Consider the following 22,853-nt stretch of genomic DNA (forward strand, 5'->3'; position numbering starts at 1 on the left):
CTGTGTTGGGGTGCAAACAGAGTCTTTTAACACGCTGTTCTCTAGAGTTGCTGATGCTCTGCTGTCGTTGACAACTGGAGCCCTTGGCAGAGATGCTGCTTCTGAAGTCTTCTTTAGGGCTGTTTAGCCTCCTCACCCATCAGGCTTTTATTCTTTGATTGATTGATTTATTAAACATGTCTTACATATTTCTTATTCTTAACATGTAAGAATAGGTGAATCTCATCAAGATTATATCACATTGTAGTGGCATAAATTAATGTTAAATGTTTTTTTTTAGTTTTTTCTTCATGAAAAAACAAACATCAAAAGTGTAATAATATATCTCTGCTGTCGGGCCGAAACCTCCTAAGTCCAAAATTTTCATTTTCGGGAAAATTAGCTCAAGTGGAGTTGAGATGTTTTGACCGAAAGGCTTTTAACTAACACACAGACGTAAAGGGTGTTCAATTGCCCTGATTTATGCCAAAAAAATCAAAAACCTCAAAAATGGAGTTAAGATGTTTTGGCCAGACAGTGACGAAATATAATCTTCCCCAATATGCAACGGGGCAACTCAGACCGCTTCCGTTTCTTTCGTATGCCAACGTAAGCCAACGGCTAATCATTGGTGTGAACAGGCCTTTACATTTAACCCATTTAGGCCTAGAATTATTGAATGCTTTACATGAAAAGGTTTGAGAACCACTGACATAGTAGTCTCTCAAGAACAAACTAACTGAGCTCCAGTTAAGTGAAAAGGACCTTTTCTTTGACGATGGCTGGCCAGATTGCTGACATAGAAACATAGGTTTTTCAAAAGACACTTATAGAATAGGGTCAAAATTCTAATTTTCAAGATTTTTCAAAAATAGCAGATCTACAAGCTCGCAGCGCGGCACTCGGTGTCGCGCTGTGAGCTTGTATATCTGCCATTTTTCAATAGTTAAAGCATAAAATAATGATACACAATATAGTGTACCCGTTCTCAAATTGCTGGCACTTAACGACTTCTAGTGAGTGACCAGCAGGCACTTTTGATGAACCACTTGAACACCAGCCTCCTATTCTGGGGGGAACCTTAGCCCCAAATAGCAGATCCACGATCTTATAGATCGGGCTCATTTTGTCGAAGAGATTTGCAGTTGTAACCCAAGACCGTTTCACTAAGACTGGAGACGGTTTACGGGGCACTTTGAAAGTATATCTTGCTGGGATTGAACCTGTGGCCTTTTGATCCTGTCATATGGTAGGTTAACCACTAGAGCACCAATGGTAAAATAGCCCTTGTAAGTACGCCTTGTATTTTGGGGTTGGTTGTTGCATTTCAATGAGGGCCAAGTCAGTGTTGTGGTTTGGGAGGTTCCACTGGAGGGATGGGGAGGTCAGCAGAGGTGACCCCTTTGGAGGGGGCGCTTGATTTTGGGGAAGCTCAGTTTTGCATGCACATAACCGTAATTAAGACCATCCCTCTCCTCCTCCTCCTCCTCTCCTCTCCTCTCCTATATAGGACCACAATGGAAACAGGTCCCCAGGACTTTTGCATTTTTGGCTAAAACAGGGGTCTTCAAACAGGGGGTCGGGGACCCCTAGGGGGTCCTCAGAGTTACTACAGGGGGGCCGCCAAATCCTTGTGTGATATAGGATAATTCTTTTAAATGAACAACTTGAACCCTCTGAGGAGAACTTTAGCCAAAACTTTTCGGCTAATAGGTTTGGTGTAAGAGGTAAAAAAGAGCAGATCAAGTACAGAGTGAAAGGTCAAGTTTACTAAGTATCGACGATTTAAGATGTGGTGGTTAAGTGTCAAACAAGTATGAATCTATCTATGAAATCGATGAGAATCGAGGGGATGGGGTCCCTGCTTCATCTCCCTCTCAGCTAAGGTGTCCTTCCTTGGCCTGAAAACGTTGAAGACCCTCTAAAAAGTATTCAATCAATCAAACTGTACTGTACCACTGTACATCCAACCCCCTCCCCGTCCAAACCGTAGCCATGTTGAATGGCTTCAATCCCTCGCCTTACGTACCTAGTTTTTTTTTTGGGGGGGGGGGGGGGGGGCTGATGGTGTGATGTTTTGCAAATGTGCATTCTTGGCTGTGTTTAGCGGGGGCCTCTTATTCTCAATTCCCACTAGATTGCTGGCGAATGCGAAGCATTCTCCAAAGAAGGGAACGAAAAGAAAAGAAAAAAAAGAAAGGGGGGGAAAAAAACACCAGTCTGCATAAGGTTCAGATTAAATTGTGTTTTACCCCCCCCTTCCCTCTCTCTCTCTCTCTTTCTCTTCCCATCGGATGTTTTCATAGCTAAACCAAATGTGTGCTCGCTGTGAGCCAAGAGCAGTCAGGAGAGAGAGAATCCCTGAAGCACCAATCCTTAAGTCACGTCGTTGAGTCAAGTTTCCGCTGCCCTCGGGGCAGGCCGGCCTGGATGCAGCCAGCGCTCTGCGGCTTGCAGGCCTCCTCTTTCCATTTTTCCTCTCGGTCAAGCTGCTTCCCTGCTAAAAACCTCCGCATTTCTGCTGGCGAAATATCAGATTTTACTGTCGATTCTAGTTTTAGATCATTGTGTGTCTCACAACGGTTTACAAACCCGTTTGGCACTTTTTTTTTGTTTTCCTGATGTTTGTTTGTTGCTGTACTTTTACGCTATAGCAGGACTAGGCCCTAAGCGTCCAATGAAAAGAGTAGTTCAACATACTTATTGTATACAGTATAAGGTGCAATTACTCTTTGATGTAGACCAGGGTTCCCCAATTAGTTTTCCCCAAGCGCCGAATCATGTCTAGGGTACCAAGCCGAGGGCCACAACATTGCAGGGGACGACGGTGACGTTCCCGCTACTCCAGCGACAGTTCAGATATCGGCGTTGTCGGGTGAAAATGTTGTATGTCCAAAACCGTTCGTTTTGCATTTATCATTTTAAAAATGATTCAAACTAAAGTAGTGAAAACAGCAGATCTACAAGCACACAACACCTTGCGGTGCGAGTGCGAGGCGTTGTGTGCTTGTAGATCGGCTGTTTCAACTGCTTTTGTGAGACGGCCTTGAATGATGAAGCAGGGCTTTACTTTGCAAAAGAACGTACAAATTTGGAGATACGAGGTTTCCACCTGACAACGACGATATACTAGTGTTGTTGCTGCTCTTATACCACCATTATTACTGGGGTTGGTGGGGGCCTGACAGTAGCCCCTCGCGGGCCGCAAATGGCCCGCGGGCCGCCTATTGGGGAACCCTGATGTAGACAAACATGTTTTTTATTAATTTTGGTCAAACCATTTGTTAACCTTCTTTTGTCCTTGTTCAGACCAAAGATTAGCTTCAAGCCGAGTTGAAGCCTGCAACCACTTGCAACAGAATCTCTAAAACTGTGGTTCGCATTTACTGTGGTTTTGCAATTACAGCAATTCCAGCGCACTCCCCCTGGACAATGGGACATAAACCGACAGGCTGTGCGTGAAACATCTGACAGTATTTCCCGATAAGATATCAATGTGTTTTGTGTTCATAAACAACACTATAACACGCTATGTGTTGTGATGCCATCTGGGACCCGATGCTCCGACTTTAGAAAGGCATTCCTGCACACAAATGGGAATGTAACAGATGGGGGAGCAACATAGATCACAATAATGGTATAATATATTCTGAAACCTGTTGCTCCCAATTCGACGAAGTTAAATCCCATGAAACTCAATCAGCCGGCATCACCAACTTGCAATATTCTATCTGGTTTTTGTCTCATTGCAAATCTTTGGTCTGAACTAAGCTGAAGGATGAACTGATCAGGAGGGCCGTTGATTCCCATAATGGAAGTAGTTCTTTCCTGGTAAATGCGATGATGAAATAAACCACGTTGGTTCCTATGGTGCTCTACGGTATTTAGAGGACAGGTTCTCTGTATGTTGGGAAATAACTATGTTCCAAATGAAACCATTTTTTATTGTATTTGCTCATTAATTAAAGATATTCTATGTGGCGCTTTGTTTTGCCTTTATTTGATAGTGTAAAGTGAGATGGACATGGAACAGGGACATGCAGTATCGTCGGGAACGGGACGCAAACCCATAATGCGTTGTCGGCCTACATTAGAGCCTAAGTACCCGGACGTCACTTTACCAGAATTGAAATGTTGCAGGGGGAAAAAAGTTCACCGGGACACAAACGTCTTTTATGGTCTGTAGTTTCACACTACTATCTTCTATTGTAGTTATTTATTGTAAGACCAGGTGATTTCAGGGTAATATGGCAGCACATATGGTTGGTGTGACTGGTACTGGTCTCTCTCTCACAGGCACAAACGCACACACAAACACAAACGCACTCACGTGCGCACACAAGCCTCCTGCTCCGTCCACATCCTGCCTGGTCCCCGGGACTGGGAGCAGATGTTTTTGTGCACACGTCGTCCTGAGTGTGTGCTGAGAGGGGCTGCCTCTGCTGCGGGGCTAATGCATGAGGAGAGGTGGCCCGAGTCACCCTGCCAGGAGCCAAGGTAGATGGATGTGATGTCTGGAACCTCTGGAAGGGGGAGAGAGAGACAGAGACCGAGAGAGAGAGAGAGAGAGAGAGAGAGAGAGGGAGAGGGAGAGAGAGAGAGAGAGGGAGAGGGAGAGGGAGAGAGACGGGAGGCATGGCGGCGAAGGAGGGAAGCAGGGGGGATGCAGAGGAGGAGTGAAAGAGAGGATGAGAGAGAGAAAGAAAGAAAGAAAGGGCAGGATAAGGGGACACTGAAACGGAGAAAGATGGCTCCCCAGGGTCCTCGGACTGGCGAACGCATCAGCCTTGGCCTGACTCTCCCCCTCTCTCCCTCTCTCTCTCTAAAGACACACTCAATGTTTTTTTTTTCTTCTTTGCTCTCTCTGTTTCTCTCTCTCTCTCCCTCTCCGTCTGTCCCTCGCTCCTCTGTTGGGTCCTGGAAAATATAAACAGGATGCAGTCTTGTCTGATCGTAAATCCCCTCTCGTCCGCTCCTTGGCCCCGGGCCCCCGGCCCCCTGGCCCAGCGTCCGCTCCCCCCTCCTCCCCCACGCCTCAGCTCGGCCCCTCCCCCTCCCCACCATCACCACCCCCTCTTCTCCCCCCTCCTCCTCCTCCTCCTCCTCCTCCTCCTCTCAAACCCGACCAACCCCCTTAACGCAACGGAGGAGGCCGCATGTGTGCTCGAGTGTATGCACACTATTATGTGTGTGTGCGTGCGCATGCCTGAGTGCCTGAGTGAGAGAGAGTTGTAGAGCGCGAGAGACGTGTGTGACGGGTGCACGTGTGCGTCGAGGAAACGGTTATGTGACTGTGCTCACTCACCATGTGATTTCTGTCTCGTACCTGTGTCCTCTGAACTGCGTGGCTTAAATCAATACAGCTGGCTCCGGGCTGGGGGAGAGGGGGGGTTTTCTGCATCGTCATTGCACACCTATACACACATGCTCCCCTAGAGTTGCACGGTTAAGGGTCCATTTGGTTCCATTTGTACACTCAAGAGTTACACATCTGAGAAGGCCCGTTTATACCTCAGCGTATGACGGAGTTGGACGCCGAAAATAGCAGATATGCAGCGCTCGCAGCGCGTCTCGAATAGGGATGGGACGATACGCGATATTATCGTTTATTGTGATAAAAACACTCACGATAATCGTATTGTGGAGATTTAATTTATCGTGATATCGTCCTCCGTCATGCACTGGGATCAATTCACCTTTTGTTTGCCCAAGTTGCATATCCGGTACCACTTAAACCCTTTGGTAAAAGGTACTTATACGTACTTGATAATATACTGTACGTCTTTTCTTTTCACTCTCTATCAAATGTCTTTGCCCAAAAATGTCTTTGCCCAAAAACGCGTCGCCTTGCGACGCGTTGTGAGCTTGTAGATCTGCTATTTTTTGGCAAATGTTCCGCCCCAGGATAATGGATTTTGATTATCGCGATAATATCGTAAATCGCGATTTCTTTTGTCACAGTAATCGTGATATGAAATGTTCATATCGTCCCATCCCCTAGTCTCGAATGAGACGCGCTGTGAGCTTGCATTATCTGCTGTGTTCCAGCATACCGTGAAGTAGAAACAAGGCTCAAGGGTCCAATTGGTTCCATTTGTACATTCAAAGAGTTACACAAAGAGTTACACTTCTGTAAGGGTCCATTTAGTTCCATTTGTTGTTGCCTGGTGCCATAAATTAACTTGTTTCATGTAGTATTCAAAACAGAGCTGTGGGGAATACACTGCAGCAAGATGCTGAACATCACTCACAAGCCTCCACTCCTGATTGATTCGTTTCCATCGCTCGGTGGACGGCTGGATGCAAATCTCTACAACAGCATGTCTTTAAACAGCAAAGCACACAAAGGCAACATATTTTCCAGGACATATACCAGTTTCACCTATTTGTGATTTGTAGAATGTGCATCCGTTGCACTAATCCGCGATCGTTTCCGTCAGTCAGAGAGGTCCTGTTACCCAACCGCATTCAATTACAACATTTTTGCTGTGTTTTTAGACCTGTGTTTAATGTGTCTCTAATGTACATTTCATTGCTTGGACCGTTGCAGAGAATATTAGCTCCGTAGCACGCAGCATGCTCGCAGATCTGGTCTTTTTGGTGCAATGGAGTCTGATGTTGCAGTCGAGCAGAAGCCTTGTATGTCCAAAACTGTGTTCCAATGAATCCAGTGAAGTTATTATTTAGTCACAACAGCAACCGTACACTGATAAAGAGCCCTTTTTTGTGTGATAATTGTAATCCCCTCAGTTTGTGTCTTCTGATTTGATCTGAGGCGGGAACGGAACGCTCAGATGCCGAGGGCGTTCAAAACCTTAAGTGCTTTTAATTACACTTCCCCTCGGCCTCCTTGGCTTTTCTTCCACCGGTAATGTGCGGCCAATTATTCTCGCTGTCCAAAAAAGAAAAAAAAGAGAAGGGAATTAGAGTTCATTTTGAGATTTGCGTTCATTAGACGTGTGTCATTTGTTGCGTGTGCGAGCCTGAGTAAACGCTGGAGCGGCTGAATTAAAACCCCTAAGCCATGACTGCATTAGTGCCACTTGTAGAATGCCAATTTCCTTTCCTTTTTTTTATTTGTTTTAATTCATTTTGATGTTCATTTGGATAGGTAGGCCTATGTCATATATACATAACCTTGGAGGACAAGGGGTTAAGTGTTAAAGCCATCCAAAGTGTGGTTTAATTCTCAGAAAATCCCTGATTCTGCAATACCTGCGTGTTTCCGGCATGGGAGCCCAGTTGTTTTGTTGAGCGCTTGTTTTAAGTCACTCATCGTCCTGCGTTAACACCTGTTTTCTAAAATGCCCTTTTATGCCGGACGTTGAGTGATTTAAAAATGAGCGCACCCCAGAAACAACTTCACTCAGGCCCCTGCCGTGAATCATTGCTTCACAGACTTGACAGAAAGTAGCTCATAATGACAGAGATGGATTTTGGTTAAACAAAGAACCCAAGCTATTTGTAACTTATGTATTCTATACTACTAGTAAGACGCCTCAGGGTGAGGTCGCACCATGTCTTGGCCATCTGGCCAGTGATGTATATAGGACCAGTTACCCATATATGGAGACCCCTGGTGCCCATATATGGAGATCCATATATACGTATAAGGAGATATGCTGTGAGAGCCCAAACAAGCTTATTCAGTTATTCGGGGCGGCATAGCTCAGGGGTAGAGAAACCGTTATTAGAGCACGAAGGATTCCCGAAGGGTTCCCAGTTCGAATCCGGGCTCCCCCTGAGTGAATGTCGAAGGGTCCTTGGGCAAGACTCTGAACCCCACGTTGCTCCCGGTGAGTAGGTTGGTGCCTTGCATGGTTTCCTCCACCACCGGTGTATGAATGTGTGCGTGAATGGGTGAATGTAATGCACAATCTATGTAAAGCGCTTAGCCTTTGGATAAAAGCGATATATAAATGCACCATTTACCATTTACCATTTTCGTTATGTGAAAGTCCTTTGATGTCTATGACATCTGACATCATACCCTTTTATGCCCATACATGGAGATCCCTGTCTATAGAACCAGCCACAGAGAAATGGGCGAGCTGTCTTCTTCTTCTTCTTCTTTCGTGTATCATCGTCCTTGATGATTGGTTGACATATATGGATTCTGTTAGTGTGGTATGTGGCCTCCATATATGGGCATTCCCATAGGAGGTCCTGTACTCCTGTTAGATATGGGCTTAATATTGATGACATCAGGGAACTCCATATATGGGCATAAAAGGGATTCTGTTAGTGTGACATCACAGTGAAGCCAGAGCGTGATGTCAGAGCGGCAAACCCATTCTGTTAGAGTGGTTCCCCTGACATCACAGTGATGTCAGAGCATGATGTCAGAGCAGCAATTTATTGCGACCGTCAGGGAGCAGTTTACTATGAAAACCTCCACCGGCCGTCCGTCCGTCCGTCCGTCCGTCGGTCACACGTCACACGTCACACCTTTGCCCTGCTCATATCTCCGCATCAGTATGACATCACACCACATGTGTACACAAACCTTTGTGTACGTTGCTGTGGCAACAGTCTGTTGTTGCTGGTCTGTTAGTGTACGTTAGCAACCACCTTAGCAACCATGGTTTTACCCTAGCAACCAACTGTTTACCCTAGCAACCAACTGTTTACCATAGCAACCATGTTTTCTTACCCTAGCAACCAACTGTTTACCATAGCAACCAGATACGCAGAGCAGGGATCTCCATATATGGGCATAAACAGGTGACATCACACTGATGTCAGATACTCAGAGCAGGGATTTCTCCATAATATATGGGCATAAAAGGGATTCTGTTAGGGATCTCCATATATGGGCATAAAAGGGATTCTGTTAGGGATCTCCATATATGGGCATACAAGGGATTCTGTTAGGGATCTCCATATATGGGCATAAAAGGGATTCTGTTAGGGATCTCCATATATGGGCATAAAAGGGATTCTGTTAGGGATCTCCATATATGGGCATAAAAGGGATTCTGTTAGGGATCTCCATACAGTGGTTAGCAGTTAAGATTGGCAGTGTCACCAGTTGGCTGCCTCTGTGGCACCACTGTAGTGCCGCTGAGTAAATGTGGTACCACCTTTTTTAGAGGTGTTACAGCATGTAATGTGGCTGATCTGCCACAGGGAGGCACATGTGAGTCCATGAACCCTACATTACAGTGTTGGCAACATGGCAAGGGTGAACAGATTCATTGTGATTGTTGACAATGCAGAGTTCAGGTTGAATTGAAATGCAATTGTTGCTTTATACACAACTGTGTTTATTATACTTAAAAACATTTGACAAATGAAAAACTAGATGCGCCTAGAACTCAACTAGATTTGTAATAATAAGTATGCTAATGAATTCTAATTTCCTCACGACCCATGACAGGAATAATAATAATTATAATAATAATAATAATAGTACATAAAATATTCAGTCAACAATTAGAAAAATACGGTTTAAATAAAAACATTGGAAACAGTTTGAATGGACAGCATTTTAGAGGCTAAAGGAACAATCAAACCCTGATCTCTTGACTAACAAATCTATATCCTGGCCTAGACAGCTGTAGCTTAGGGGTTAGTGAGAATGCCTAGAGAGCCTAAGCTCTTGTTTGTCCCAGGTTCGATTCCCGGCCAAGCCAGCTAGTAATTGATGTGTCCGTGAGCAAGATCCCTATTGCTCCCTGAGCCCCTGCTACAGAGAATTGGCGGTACTAAACTACTCATTTGCATGTCATCCAAAGTCTGCTAAGTTGTTGTGCATTATAATAATTATATTTTCACACTAATTATATGGAAATGCATTTGATTGTTTATTGTTTGTTTTATTGTTTATAAGGCATTTCATTGAAATGTTACTTTTAAAAAAAGGCCTCAAAAACGTTTTTTTTTTTTTTTTTTTTTTTTAGTAATAAGCTAATCTGCATTTTAGTCTACAAACTGTGTTGAATTTACAGATCGCTACTTCAACAGAGGTCACACAACTACTAGCCATATAGCTACAGCTGCACTGCTGGTATGAATGAAAAAAACAAACAGTGGCCAAACCTGTTTGGCTCTGAGCTGGGGCCTGGAGTCGACCCCCGTTCTAAGGAGGCAAAGTTGCTGTAACTGTCTCACGTGGGGGGTTGGGGAGTAGGAGAGACCCAAAGCAAAAGACATCTATTAACTAGGTACGAGTGAGCACTAATCTTGCGATTGAGAAAGGCTGCCATGGGCATACCTGGCTCTCTAGAGAAAACAGACTTTGCACCCACTGCGCACAAAATGCAGAAACTGAGAGACACTGTTTAAATAAAATTAGTCAGGATGATTTCTAAAGAGATTGCCTCTTTATAAACAACTATGTTTATTACACTAAACAATGTTAGAGCAAGCAAACAACAACAAAGGGTCAAATTTGTTATCCTGCTCTACCACTAAAATGTGGAACACCCTACTGAAGGCCAACAGCTTTGAAAAAACACTCGAAACTGCTAACAATGAACCTAGCTTAAGCAGCTAGGTTAGGCTATCTGTCATTCAATGTTGTATGAGTTAAACAAGGATCTCAATGTAAAACAGCATTGGGCTTTCCTGAGCTTATCCTTTTAATTTACCGTCTTTAAAGTGGCAATCTTCAGTCTCCATAAAATGCAGGTTTACAAAAAGTGATTACAATTACAATTACAATTATTGTATTGATTTTTTTCCCTGTACGGTGTTCCTTGAGTACATGGGGACTGAAGAGTTTGTTTCTTTATAAAAAACGGTTTATTACAATAAACAATGTTATTTAGACAAAGCAAACACACAAGATATTGGATAGTGTTAGCACCCCAAGCCGGAATGGAACCCCAAACTCCCACTTACAAGCCCTCTTACAAGACCAGCAGATGACTATACACCACTGTAATGCAGTAGGCTAACATCTCTCCCTTTATCTGCGACTCCTTGGAAAGTCTGAATAGATGAGGAACAAATATGTAGAGTTCTTAATAATAGTATGAAAAATATATTTTCCACTTAACAGAAAAATAAATAGTTAGGAACTAAAGACAAGTTAAGAAACAGTTAAATGAACACCGGGGATACATGTTCTAACTCAGGATGCTCAGAGTCAATGATATGCTAAATTACTGGTTTAACACCTTGCTTTTGTTAGCCTCATGGCCACAGACTTTAGGCCATTACAATGGACTCTTGACCGGGAGTGTCAAATGTCAGAGACTTGCACCGGACTCTACTATAGTTGATCCATTTGATAATATCTGTTAGGCTACACTCAGATACATTAAAAGATTGTTTTATTGTGTAGCCCAGGAGTTTTGTGCCCCCCTCCCCAACACACACACACGATGGCCAGAGGTTCCGAGTATGATCCCAGCTTTAGGCACTGAAGTGCTCTACATGTTCAACCAAGATCCCGCTCAAACAAAGGGTCATATTTGTATACCCTTCACCACCAGTGGTGTAGAAAGTATTCAAATCTTTTACTTTTACTTTTCAAATCTTTTAGTTTGAAAGTGTTGGCCTCAAAATACTTAAAGTACATGAGCCTACTGTATTACAGTCACTCATTAGCATTACAAGTAGTTTTCTTTTCACTTGTCAACAAGCTTCTATCTGTTGATTGAAAGCTTATTTCTACCTCAAAATGAAGAACACATTACTTTAACACACACACACATGATTTGTCAGGATACTACAGGTTGTCTAATGAGTTCCATTCACATTTGTTAGCAGAGAGAATTGTAAACGGTTCAATAACATGCATTATATACGACTTTCCACACAATTAGTTTGACATTATAGTTATTATAATAATGCATCTCAAACTCACTGTAGCAGGCGAACTAACTCTAGCCAACACAATGATCTCAACAGGCTGAAGGTAGTCTAGTGGGCTGAGAGTCAGACTTGTGTGTCAAGGGTTGGGGGTTCAATCCTTGCATTAGCCACTAAAATGTTGTCCATTGCTAAAGCTCCAATGTTTTACCACGTTTAAATATAGGCCTATCTTTTGTGGCTTCATAAAATGCAGATTTACAACTGCCAAAAAATGATTACAACTGAAAGATTTGATTGGTTTGATTTTGTTCCTTGGGTACTGGGGACTTGTTTCCACAGAGAGTTATATTTTAAACTTAATTAAAAATATCCATGATATTAAAATATTATTGCTCACTCAAGCTACCCCTTGAATAATTTTAAAGGGATAAACAACCCAAGCTTATTTCTGCCTCAAAAGATAAATTATGAATATGTTTTTGTATTTATTTTGTCTAACATTGTTTAGTGGGTTGTTAAATATTATAAACACAGTTGTGTATAAAGCAACACTTTCTTTTTCTTTTAAAAAAAGAAGAAAAAACAGCTAACTAACTTTTTTTTTTTTCAATTGTCTATTTGTTGACTGAAACTGCCTGGGTCTGGGCATTAGTTGCTCTCTGCCACCACCTAGTGGTGTAGCTATAGAATAGAAAATTAGGTGGTACCACCAAACTGCCATTGTGGTACCACCACCAGCACTTTCAAGGTACAACGACTGTATATGGGCATAAAAGGGATTCTGTTAGGGATCTCCATATATGGGCATAAAAGGGATTCTGTTAGCTGTTAGTGATCTCCATATATGGGCATAAAAGGGATGCTGTTAGGGATCTCCATATATGGGCATAAAAGGGATTCTGTTAGGGATCTCCATATATGGGCATGAAAGGGATTATGTTAGGGATCTCCATATATGGGCATGAAAGGGATTGTATCCCAGATGATGCCCTGTTAGGAGATCCACACTAACAGAATCCATATATGCTCCTACCGACAGCTGCTATAAGCCAACCCTGGCGATAAGGTCTGAGTCGAAGAAATGCTTCTTTCCTGGCAAGAATTGCCCCTTTATACTGTAGGGCTCGTTTGTGTATTGTATGACATCACGCCACATCATCGGCTGAGGACTGTGTGATGTCATCATATCTCCATATATGGAGACATAAGTTGCTCATGCCCAAATATGGGCTGGTGAGGTCAGACTTAGTGTGATGCGTAGGTTATCTCCATATATGGAGATTCAACTTCAATGAGTAACCATGGCAAACTGTCAACTGCCCGTATGTCTTGATAATTGGTAAAACAAACTTTTGGCCTATTTGTGGAGATAAGCGACCGTTGGTCGCTTATCTCCCGATTAGGGAGTCTTACTGGTTTGAAAACTCTAGCTACTAGTTAGTTTGTAGATTTTTATTGCAAAACACACATTAACCACTTCAGCCATATACCTTTTGGCCATTTGAAAATAGCCGATCTATATAAGCTCACAATGCGTCGCTATTTTCAAAAAGTATCAAGGGACATTCTGCCTAATGAGTACTTTTACTTTTGGTACCTTAACTCGTTCGTAGTTTACGTCCGAGGAGCCCGAAGATTTTTCTATGTCTTTCACTGCTGGCTTCTCCTACCTGTTAACGCGGGCGCTAATCCAGTTCCCATCGTGCGTGATCGGACACTGCTATGCATCGTGTGTTCGCGTATTCCATCAGCTTCTCAAATCCGTTGAATCTTTTTCCATTGATCAATCCGTTCTCCATCTGTAAGCCGTGGTGTTAACACAGAAATCTAACGGGCCGGAATAGAGGACGGACCATCCGCTTCCGGTTTGAGGCCTCAATGTTAATCGGTCCGCTCCATAATGTGTCCGTGTAGAAACCAATCGCGGAGCATTAGTTCTGGCCTATTTTAGTTCGGCTTCGATATTTTTTTCTTTTAAATTAAACTTAAGCTTATTATCCCGAGTATACTCGTGAAAATACTCAAGTATTTAGAGTGCCGATCCCGAGTATACTCGCGTAAACTACTGTATATAGAGTAACGCCGGTTCTCCTACCCTATTGCCCGGCGGAAGGTCCTGGCACGATCGGCCTCGCCGATAAATCATCATCACGGATCCACGTGCACAAAATAGTAATCCCATAACATGGAGGCCGACAGGGAATCTCATCTTTAATAAAACAACACTTTTAAAGGATGGCATTAGATTCTCGCTACAATAACATAATAACAAATGCATCGATCGTTCATTTTAGGAACGGCATGGGGTGACGAAGGCTTCGGTTGAATGACGTCATGACGTCAACCCGGAAGTGTTTACGCAATGGACTTCTGGCCTTCAAAATAAGATACTGGCCGCGTATGGAGCCCTGCGAGAGGCACGCTGGACATTTAACCCGTTCATGTCTGGAGCACTAAATGGGTTAAATCTTCAGGTTCCTCGGGCATGGCAAAGAAGCCCTACAAAGCAGTATTTCTTTTGGCAGAGGTTGTGTTAAGTACATTTTGATAGCAATACCTTTGTACTTTTACTCAAGTAAATGTTGAATTCCAGACTTTTACTTGTAACAGAGTATTTCTACATACCTAAACTGTCTTGATACTTTTACTTCAGTAAAACATTTGAGTACTTTCCCCACCACTGATGTTTGATAAAGAGGTGAATTGACATTCTCTCTGGTTTACCTGCAGGGTTGCATGCGCTGAAGCGCGCCCTGGCCACCGGCCTCCACCCCACGGACGGTGAGCTGACGGGACGAGTGTCGGTCTCCCTGGAGGACCTGCAGTGGGCCATGACCGTGGTCAAACCCAGTGCCATGAGGGAGGTGGCCATCGACGTCCCCAAGGTGAGAGAGGAGTGTTGATTTTCACAGGAAATCATGATTTAGTTCAGTCTTTTGAATACAATTTAATTTAGTTATAGTCACATTTTAGTCATCTGAAAAGTTTTAGTCGACTAAATCTACAGTTGATTTTTTCAACTAAAATGTGTTTTTGTTGGCGTCATAAAGGCTGTTTGTACACTCGGTTGCATGCTGAAAATAGCCGATCTACAAGCTCACAATGCATCGCAGCGCAACACGTTGTGAGCACAAAACGACTTGTCTTTTAGTTATACTGGATCTCTTCTACACTAGTCCTTCCCTAACATTTTAGTCTATTATTATTTCTTGACATAACATATTCAGTAGGCCTATATAGTTTTAACCATCATAGCTTAGTTTTTGTTTAGTTTTTTTATTTAGTTTTTCGTCATAGTTTTAGTCGACGAAATCAACACTGTGAGAGAGCCATGGACAGAAGAGAGTGACGGGGTGGGCAATATAATCGATATCGCAATACATCGCAATAGTTTATTTGCCAATACTGTATCGATACTTCAGGCAGTAGTATCGCGATACTTATAAAAATAAAACAAATTCCCATGCATAGGAACCAATGGTAGAAGTCCGGTCCTGACACTCCACTGCCTCTAGATGTTGCTGTACAATAGTAGCTACTTCCCCTTCCCACGGTTCAGTGAGTGAGGTCTCTTGAGAAAATGGCTGCGAACAATGAAGACAACAATATTAGAGCAGCGCCTTCAGCTTTTAAAGCTGATATATCGCAATAGTATCGCAATAGTATCGTATCGCAAAGATTCGCAATTTATCGGGATACTATTGCATCGTGACCCAAGTATTGTGATACGTATTGCATCGTGAGATTCTTGCCAATCTCCACCCCTAACAAGCATCCATAGGTTCAGCCCACTGTATACAGATATGCCCATACTGTATATCTAGTAGTGATGCACCGATATGGAAATTCTTGGCCGATACCGATTAGCCGATAACCGATACCGATATTTGTTTATTAGGTTTTTGGTGTTATTATTTCCCCTTTTGGTTCAGGGAAACAAGTAAATCAACATTATAAGTCATAACTGTTCAGAATCTATTCTCTTGGTAGGCTGCAAATAACCAACATCCCAACTTAGCCAGCACAAAATGAATGCTTATCAACAACAGATAAATACCGGCTACTGCCATCGGTTAATGTCAGCTTTATTTGCCGAAACCGATATTCACTGATAACGGCAAACATCAGCCGATACCGATGTGTGGCCGATATATCGGCGCATCCCTAATATCTAGATATCTGTCTCTGTGTCTGTCTTGCCTATAATGACATGCCCAAACTAGGCATGCCCTGATGAAAGTGGATAAACTCCTCGGTAGAATAGAATAGAAAGCCAACCACAGTCTTGTTGTTGACTAAGGTTGGGGATGGCCGCTCTCGAGCACAAAGCTACCTGACCTGTACGTACTGTATGCAATTATAGCTTCGCTCAAAACGTGCCTCGTGTCCGACTCATTCAAATACTGAAACAAACAGCAAATAAGACCCTGTCAACAACAACCATTGTCTCCCTAACAACACATCCTCGATACCTCTGACCCACCAGCTAACCACCACTTAAAGGATATGTGTGCTGTAGTGCGTGCGTGTGTGTGTGCGTGCGTGCCTGCGTGCGTGCGCGCGCTGAGGAAGAGTGGGATGGAAATGACTCGGCGGCCACTTCACCCTCTGTCCTCTGTCTCTCGAGAAGAGATGCATTACTTTACTCTGAATGGATGTTGCGGGGGGGGAGAGGGGGGGGGTCATCGGAAGGAATGAAGGGAGGGAGGGAGGGAGGGAGGGAGGGAAGGAAAAGAGGGATAAGCAGGAGGGAGGGAGAGAAGGAGGGATGAGAGAGGACAGGCGGCTGGGGAGCCTGCAGGATGTTTTGGAGTGTGCATGTGCAAGACATAACGCACAGGAAGAGGGCTAACATCATCCTCCAGAGCTAATTGAAAGCAGATCGTCTCGCTGTCGGTTCCTGCCAGTAACGAGGACGAAGAAAAGAGAGAGGGAGGGAGGGAGAGAGAGAGAGAGAGAGAGAGAGAGAGAGAGAGAGAGAGAGAGAGAAACCACCCTCCCACCCATCTCCTCACTCCTCTACAAGCGCTTTGAGCTCGCCCAGAAACATTCAGTCCTTTGCGGCTGGTTCTTGGAACGAGAGAGAGAGAGAGAAGGGGAGATAGAGAGAGAGAGAGAGAGAGAGAGAGAGAGAGAGAGAGAGAGAGAGAGAGAGAGAGAGAGAGAGAGAGAGAGAGAGAGAGAGAGAAGGGGAGAGAGATAGAGAGAGAGAAGGGGAGAGAGATAGAGAGAGAGAGAAGGGGAGAGAGATAGAGAGAGAGAGAGAGAAGGGGAGAGAGATAGAGAGAGAGAGAAGGGGAGAGAGGAGAGTGGGTTTTGAGTACCCCACTAACGTTGCTCAGCTGCAGTGGTGGAAAAAGTACTCGAATGTTTTACTTGAGTAAAAGTATCAATACTGCACTGTAGAAATACTCAGTAAGGGTGCCCTCACACCAAAGTACCTACGTATGAGAGTGGAATCCGCGTTCCGCCAATGCATTTCAATGAGAAGGGAGCGTTTTTTGCCAGTAGAGGATTTCTGCAAAAAACGCTCCATTCTAATTGAAATGCATTGGCGGATTCCACTCTAGGTATTTTGGTGTGAGGGCACCCTTACAAGTAAAAGTCCAGAATTCAAAAAGTACTTGAGTAGAAGTACAAAAGTATTGGCATCAAAATGTACTTAAGTACAAAAAGTAAAAGTACAAAATGTTTGAAAATAGCAGATCTACAAGCTCACAGAGATTGGATATTTTCAAATAACCAAGGTATAAAATAGGGCTAAAGTGCATAATGTATGTTTTATAATATTATAATTTATATCTGCGAAGTAAATAGTAACTAAAGTTGTCAAATAAACGTAGTGGAGTAAAAGTACAATATTTGGATCCAAGATGTAGTGGAGTAGAAGTAAAAGTATTGGAAATTACAGTACTCAAGTAAATGTACTTAGTTATTTTACACCACTGCTCAGCTGAAAGGCCAGTACAGCACACTATAGCCCAGCAAAACACGCCATAGCAAATTACTGTACAATGCATCACAGCATAGCATGTTACACTTCACGGAACAACATACTGTAGCTTAGCACAGCACCACACAACACAACACAACACAACACAACACAACACAACACAACACAACACAACACAACACAACACAGTACAACACACTAAGTTAACGCAACACAGTACAACACAGTCCTGGACTTGAACTTGATTATATCCACATGAGTGCAAACATTTGTTTCTAATATGTTTTTTTTTCTTTTCGTAAGAATCTTCCACTGGCCCGCAGTTCCACCACGATGGATTTGTAGATGGGTTTCTGTGCATTTACGTTTCGCATGGGTTTTTGAGGGATTACGTGCTCTTTCGCCATACGTTTGACTCAAAGCATATTATTGTTTCTAAATTATGCTGTGTATAAAGACACGTACATGTTGTTTGTCCTCCAGTCAATCGGCTCCTCAGTTCCTATGCTTCCTCTCTTTACTTTTTTTGCCTTCGCTTTTGCTGTGTGTGTGTGTGTGTGTGTGTGTGTGTGTGTGTGTGTGTGTGTGTGTGTGTGTGTGTGTGTGTGTGTGTGTGTGTGTGTGTGTGTGTGTGTGTGTGTGTGTGTGTGTGTGTGTGTGTGTGTGTGTGTGTGTGTGTGTGTGTGTGTGTGTGTGTGTGTGTGTGTGTGTGTGTGTGTGTGTGAGTGAGTGAGTGTTCATCTTTCAGCACGCGGCCTGGCTTTAATATCTAGATCTGGCAGCTGTAAGCAAACCAGTTCCTCTTCTTAAACTTCCTTCTCACCCCCCCCCAGCCCCCCACCCCATCTCTCTCTCTCTCTCTCTCTCTCTCTCTCTCTCTCTCCCTCCCTCCCTCCCTCCCTCTCATCTGAGAAGAAGTCCCCCTCTCCAACCCTCATCAAAGAGCAGAGCCTGAGCGGCCACCTTGTAAAGTTCAAGAAAACAACAGTAAAACATAATAACTGGGTCCTACCAAAAAGAAAAAAAAAAAAGGAGGGAGGGAGGGAGGGACTGGGAGAAGAATAAGAAGAAGAGAAAGAAACAACACACAAGCAGAGAGGTGTGAGTCAAAACAGAGCCCTCTAATTCAAGCCCCCGCCTCGTTCGGGGCAAGAGAAAAAGCACCTTCCAATTAATACAGCCGTGTTCTTTTCTTCCTCGTTATTATTATTGTTGTACGTTCAGAACGTCCCTGTTTGGTCTGTACAAGGCGTAACAAAACAAATGCCAAAGGAGGAGGAGGGCCAGGAGTTGGGGGAGGTGGGGGGGGGGGGGGGGGGTTGGGAGTTTCAGTATTCCAATAGATATCACATACGTGGACAAAATAGATATGGCTAGTTTTACGAGACAGAGGAAAAAAAGAGAAACTTGATATGCCTGCCGCGAGCTCCTTGTGTGCTGCGTGCACATCTGCCCTCCTGGTGGGGATGGATACATGGTGCCTGGGTGAATGCTGTCCCTTTGGACCATCCATCCACTGCCAGTTCTGGGAGGTGGTTTGCAACGATACCTTGTCCAGACCTCCAAAAAGCCCTGCAGAGCAATGACCTAAACCAGAGGTCTTCAACGTTTTCAGGCCAAGGACCCCTTAGAGAGAGATGAAGCAGGGACCCCCACAACCTGTTCATAGATTCCATATAGTGTCATTGTTTGACAGCACAATCATCAATGTATTTTGGATTCATGTCAATTTGTGTTTTCAGATATTGAACTACTTGAACTGTCAATACTTAAAGGCCCACTTCACCTCTTGGACAACCCTATCTTATTTTATTGTTGTTTGGGACACGATCAACACAATCCTGCGTTATTTTTTGTGTTCAGTCTGTGTTTTTAGATATTTTAGTATTTCAGCATGTACTAGTGATGCATTTTGCATCATCAGTGATGCGTTTTGCATCATATGATGCAAAATGCATCACTAGTACATGCTGAAATACTAAAATATCTCAAAAAACAGATCGAACACAAAAAATAACTCGATCGTGTCCCAAACAACAATAAAATAAGATCGGGTTGTCCCAGAGGTGAAGTGGGCCTTTAATGAACTTGACCTTCCATTCTGTACTTAGTCTGCTCTTTTACTCCTCTACCCCAAACGTCTTTGCCGAAAATAGCCGATCTACAAGCTCACAACGCCTCGCAGCGTGAGGCGTTGTGAGCTTGTAGATCTGCTATTTTTGACTAAAGTTCTCAGAATATGGACACTAGAGTTCGAGTGGTTAATATAAAAAAGGGGAAAAAAGGTTCTATCACTCAGTTTTGGAGGACACCCTGTTGTAACTCTGAGGACCCCCTAGGGGGTCCCAGACCCCCTGTTGAAGACCACTGACCTAAACCCGGACAGGACGTCGCAGACTCACCCATATCTATCTGGTGCTCCCACCGCTGAAACTAAAGTTCAAATGCAGTTTGACACACTTTTGTCAGTTGTGCAATACGCAGCAAAAAAAAAAACTTTCCGGCTCCATTTTCACAGTTCAATGGACACTCCAGATGTCACGGTGTACTACTGTACCTCGTCACTACCACCTGCATGCAACATGTCTCTATCTTGATTTTAGTTATTCTTTCGCTCTCTTCCTCTTTTCCTTGAATGCTGGCTGTCTCTCTCTCTCTCCCTCTCCTTTCTAAGGCTGTCACAATTATGACATAGTCGTCTAATCGCGATTACTTGACATAATCGCGATTATTTTTCATAATCGTCATAATCGTTTCCATGTTGAAAAATGTTCAGATATTTTTTTAAAGTAAAAAAATAGTGGAAATAGACGATCTACAAGCTCACAACGCCTCGCGATGTGAGCTTGTAGATCTGCTATTTCCACTACTGTATGTCAATGTCAATGTTCTTTTTTTAAGTATTAAGTTGTCAAATATGTCAGTAGTTTCTTTGTATGTTTACAGTAGGTCATGTGTCATATCTGCCATGTGCAACTTCAAAGCCTAAAAAGCCAAACAGAAATGTAATTGTCAACGACGAAAACACAATTAAACCGTTAATCCCAATTATTTGAGTGGCAATTAATCGTCATCATGTAAAATGTCATAATCGTGACGGCCCTACTCCTTTCCTCTCTCTCTCGTTTTCATTCCTCGTCTCCACCTGTCTTCCTCTCTGCTCTGCCTATCAATGTCTGTTTTACCGCTATCTATCTCTCTATCTCTCTCTCTCTGCGTTTTTTCTTTTCTTCTTTTGTTGTCATTTCCCGCACTGCTTTCCATCAGGCCTCTTATCTCTCCAACACCCCCACCTCCCTCCCTCTCTCTCTTTCTCTTCTTCTCTCCTTCATTCACTCTCTTTTTTTCCGCTCGTCCCCTTTGGACCCCTATACCTCTCTCCCTCCCCCCTCTCTCAGTGGCGTCAGTTCAGAAAAAGCTAAGGTATGGCAACATGACTGGTGTATAGCAACAGGCATGGTACATTTTTTTTAAGAAGTACATTCTATTTTTCCCCCCGTTTCTACGGTTTCTTGGGCTGGATATGGCAGCCTGGAACGGTTGTTCAAGTGCAGCTAAACTTGGCATGTTTTAGTAAACGTGCCACAATTAACAATAATGCATTGCACCTGTGCAGCTGACCTACTGAACCTGGGAATATACCATTTTGTCAAAATGGGGAGAATACAAGTGTGGAGAATATAACTATATAATACCTTGTTAAAGTGACCGTTTTGTACAATTTTGCATTTGTAGTTATTTTACTGTAATTTAACAACATAATAACCGGCGCAGATAGACAAAGAGACATTCATGGATTTATATTTAACCCATTCAGAACGGGTACACTATATTGTGTATCATTATTGTATGCTTAAACTACTGAAAAATAGCAGATATACAAGCTCACAGTGCGGCACCGAGTGCCGCGCTGCGAGCTTGTAGATCTGCTATTTTTGAACAATCGTGAAAATTAGAATTTTGACCAGATTCTATAAGTGTCTTTTGAATCCTTCTAAGATTTCTTTGAAAAACCTATGTTTCTATGTCAGCAATTTGGCTAGCCATCATCAAAGAAAAGGTCCTTTTCACTTAACTGGAGCTCAGTTATCTGTTCTTGAGAGACTACTATGTCAGTGCCAGTGGTTCTCAACCCTTTTCATGTGAAGGACCCCCAAAATGATATCTATTTGGCCACGGACCCTCATCTCAAAATATCTAGTATCTAGGGGTAGGCAGATGCATAGCCCTACCATACCCAATTGACGCCCCTGCCCTCTCTCTCTCTCTCTCTCCCTCTCTCTCTCTCTCTCTCCGTGCTGTCCATAAATTGTTCAGCGTGTGGTATTTACAGTATGTGGCCGGACGCCAGGTTTCCATTAGGTCCTCCGTTCCCCGGAGACGGCGCCGGTGGCCTGGGATGTGTTACATCAGGAGAGGAGGGGGGGAGGGGGTGTCAGCGTTGCCATGTCCGCTTATTATAAGCAGACTTTGGGCTTGTTTGTTCCTGTAAAGTCGCTTGTAAATATCGGTACGTCGCCGCTTGCGGTTTTTGCGGGCTTGTTTGTAAAAATGTACTTGCTCATTTGGAACCGTGTTTCCTTACGTCATTTAAACCAGGTGTCTCTCAAAGGTTTTTCATTTCAAGCACCCCCCCCAATTAATATGTATTTGTCCACACACATGCCAGATTTGTGTTCAAATGTTTTCGAAAAATATTCAAAAGCTTTTTCTTTTTTTTTGAGCTTGTATATCAGCTAGCCGATTCACATAGGCTTAAAGTGCTCATGTGACCTATATCAGTGTTTCTCAAACTTTCAAATGTCAGGGTCTCCCCTTAACTCTGACAGTGTACAAATGGAACCAAATGAACCCGTTAGGGTTCATTTGGTTCCATTTGTACACTGTCAGAGTTACAGACTTGTATGAGTTAATTTAGACCCCCATAAAGGAACCCACATAGTCTCTGGAATCCACTTTGAGAACCACTAACCTATATAGTGATAGTCGCTTCTTTTTAGCTCGCTTTCATAGACCTGGTTGCTTATTTCTCGCAATCTGGCAACACGTTGGTAGAGAGAGCGGAAGAGAGAAGGATGACAGAAGGACAGTGAGTTTTGGGAGTAGCTGCTGATTATATGGAGGAAGGTTGACATTTAACCCCCGCCGCTGCAGCCTA

The 22,853-nt window shown here is 43.4% G+C and overlaps 1 protein-coding gene across 1 annotated transcript in view; it reads left to right on the plus strand.

Annotated features, from left to right (window-relative positions):
- Positions 1-22,853, plus strand: part of afg2a (AFG2 AAA ATPase homolog A) — a 231,974-nt gene that overhangs the window by 32,574 nt on the left and 176,547 nt on the right. Inside the window, exon 13 of the mRNA XM_080745782.1 lies at positions 14,473-14,627. Within this exon, the coding sequence (XP_080601908.1) occupies positions 14,473-14,627 (155 nt within the window). The remainder of the gene's footprint in view (positions 1-14,472; positions 14,628-22,853) is intronic.

This window comes from Nannobrachium achirus (assembly GCF_963921795.1).
Source record: "Nannobrachium achirus genome assembly, chromosome: 17".
NCBI classification, from domain to species: domain Eukaryota; kingdom Metazoa; phylum Chordata; class Actinopteri; order Myctophiformes; family Myctophidae; genus Nannobrachium; species Nannobrachium achirus.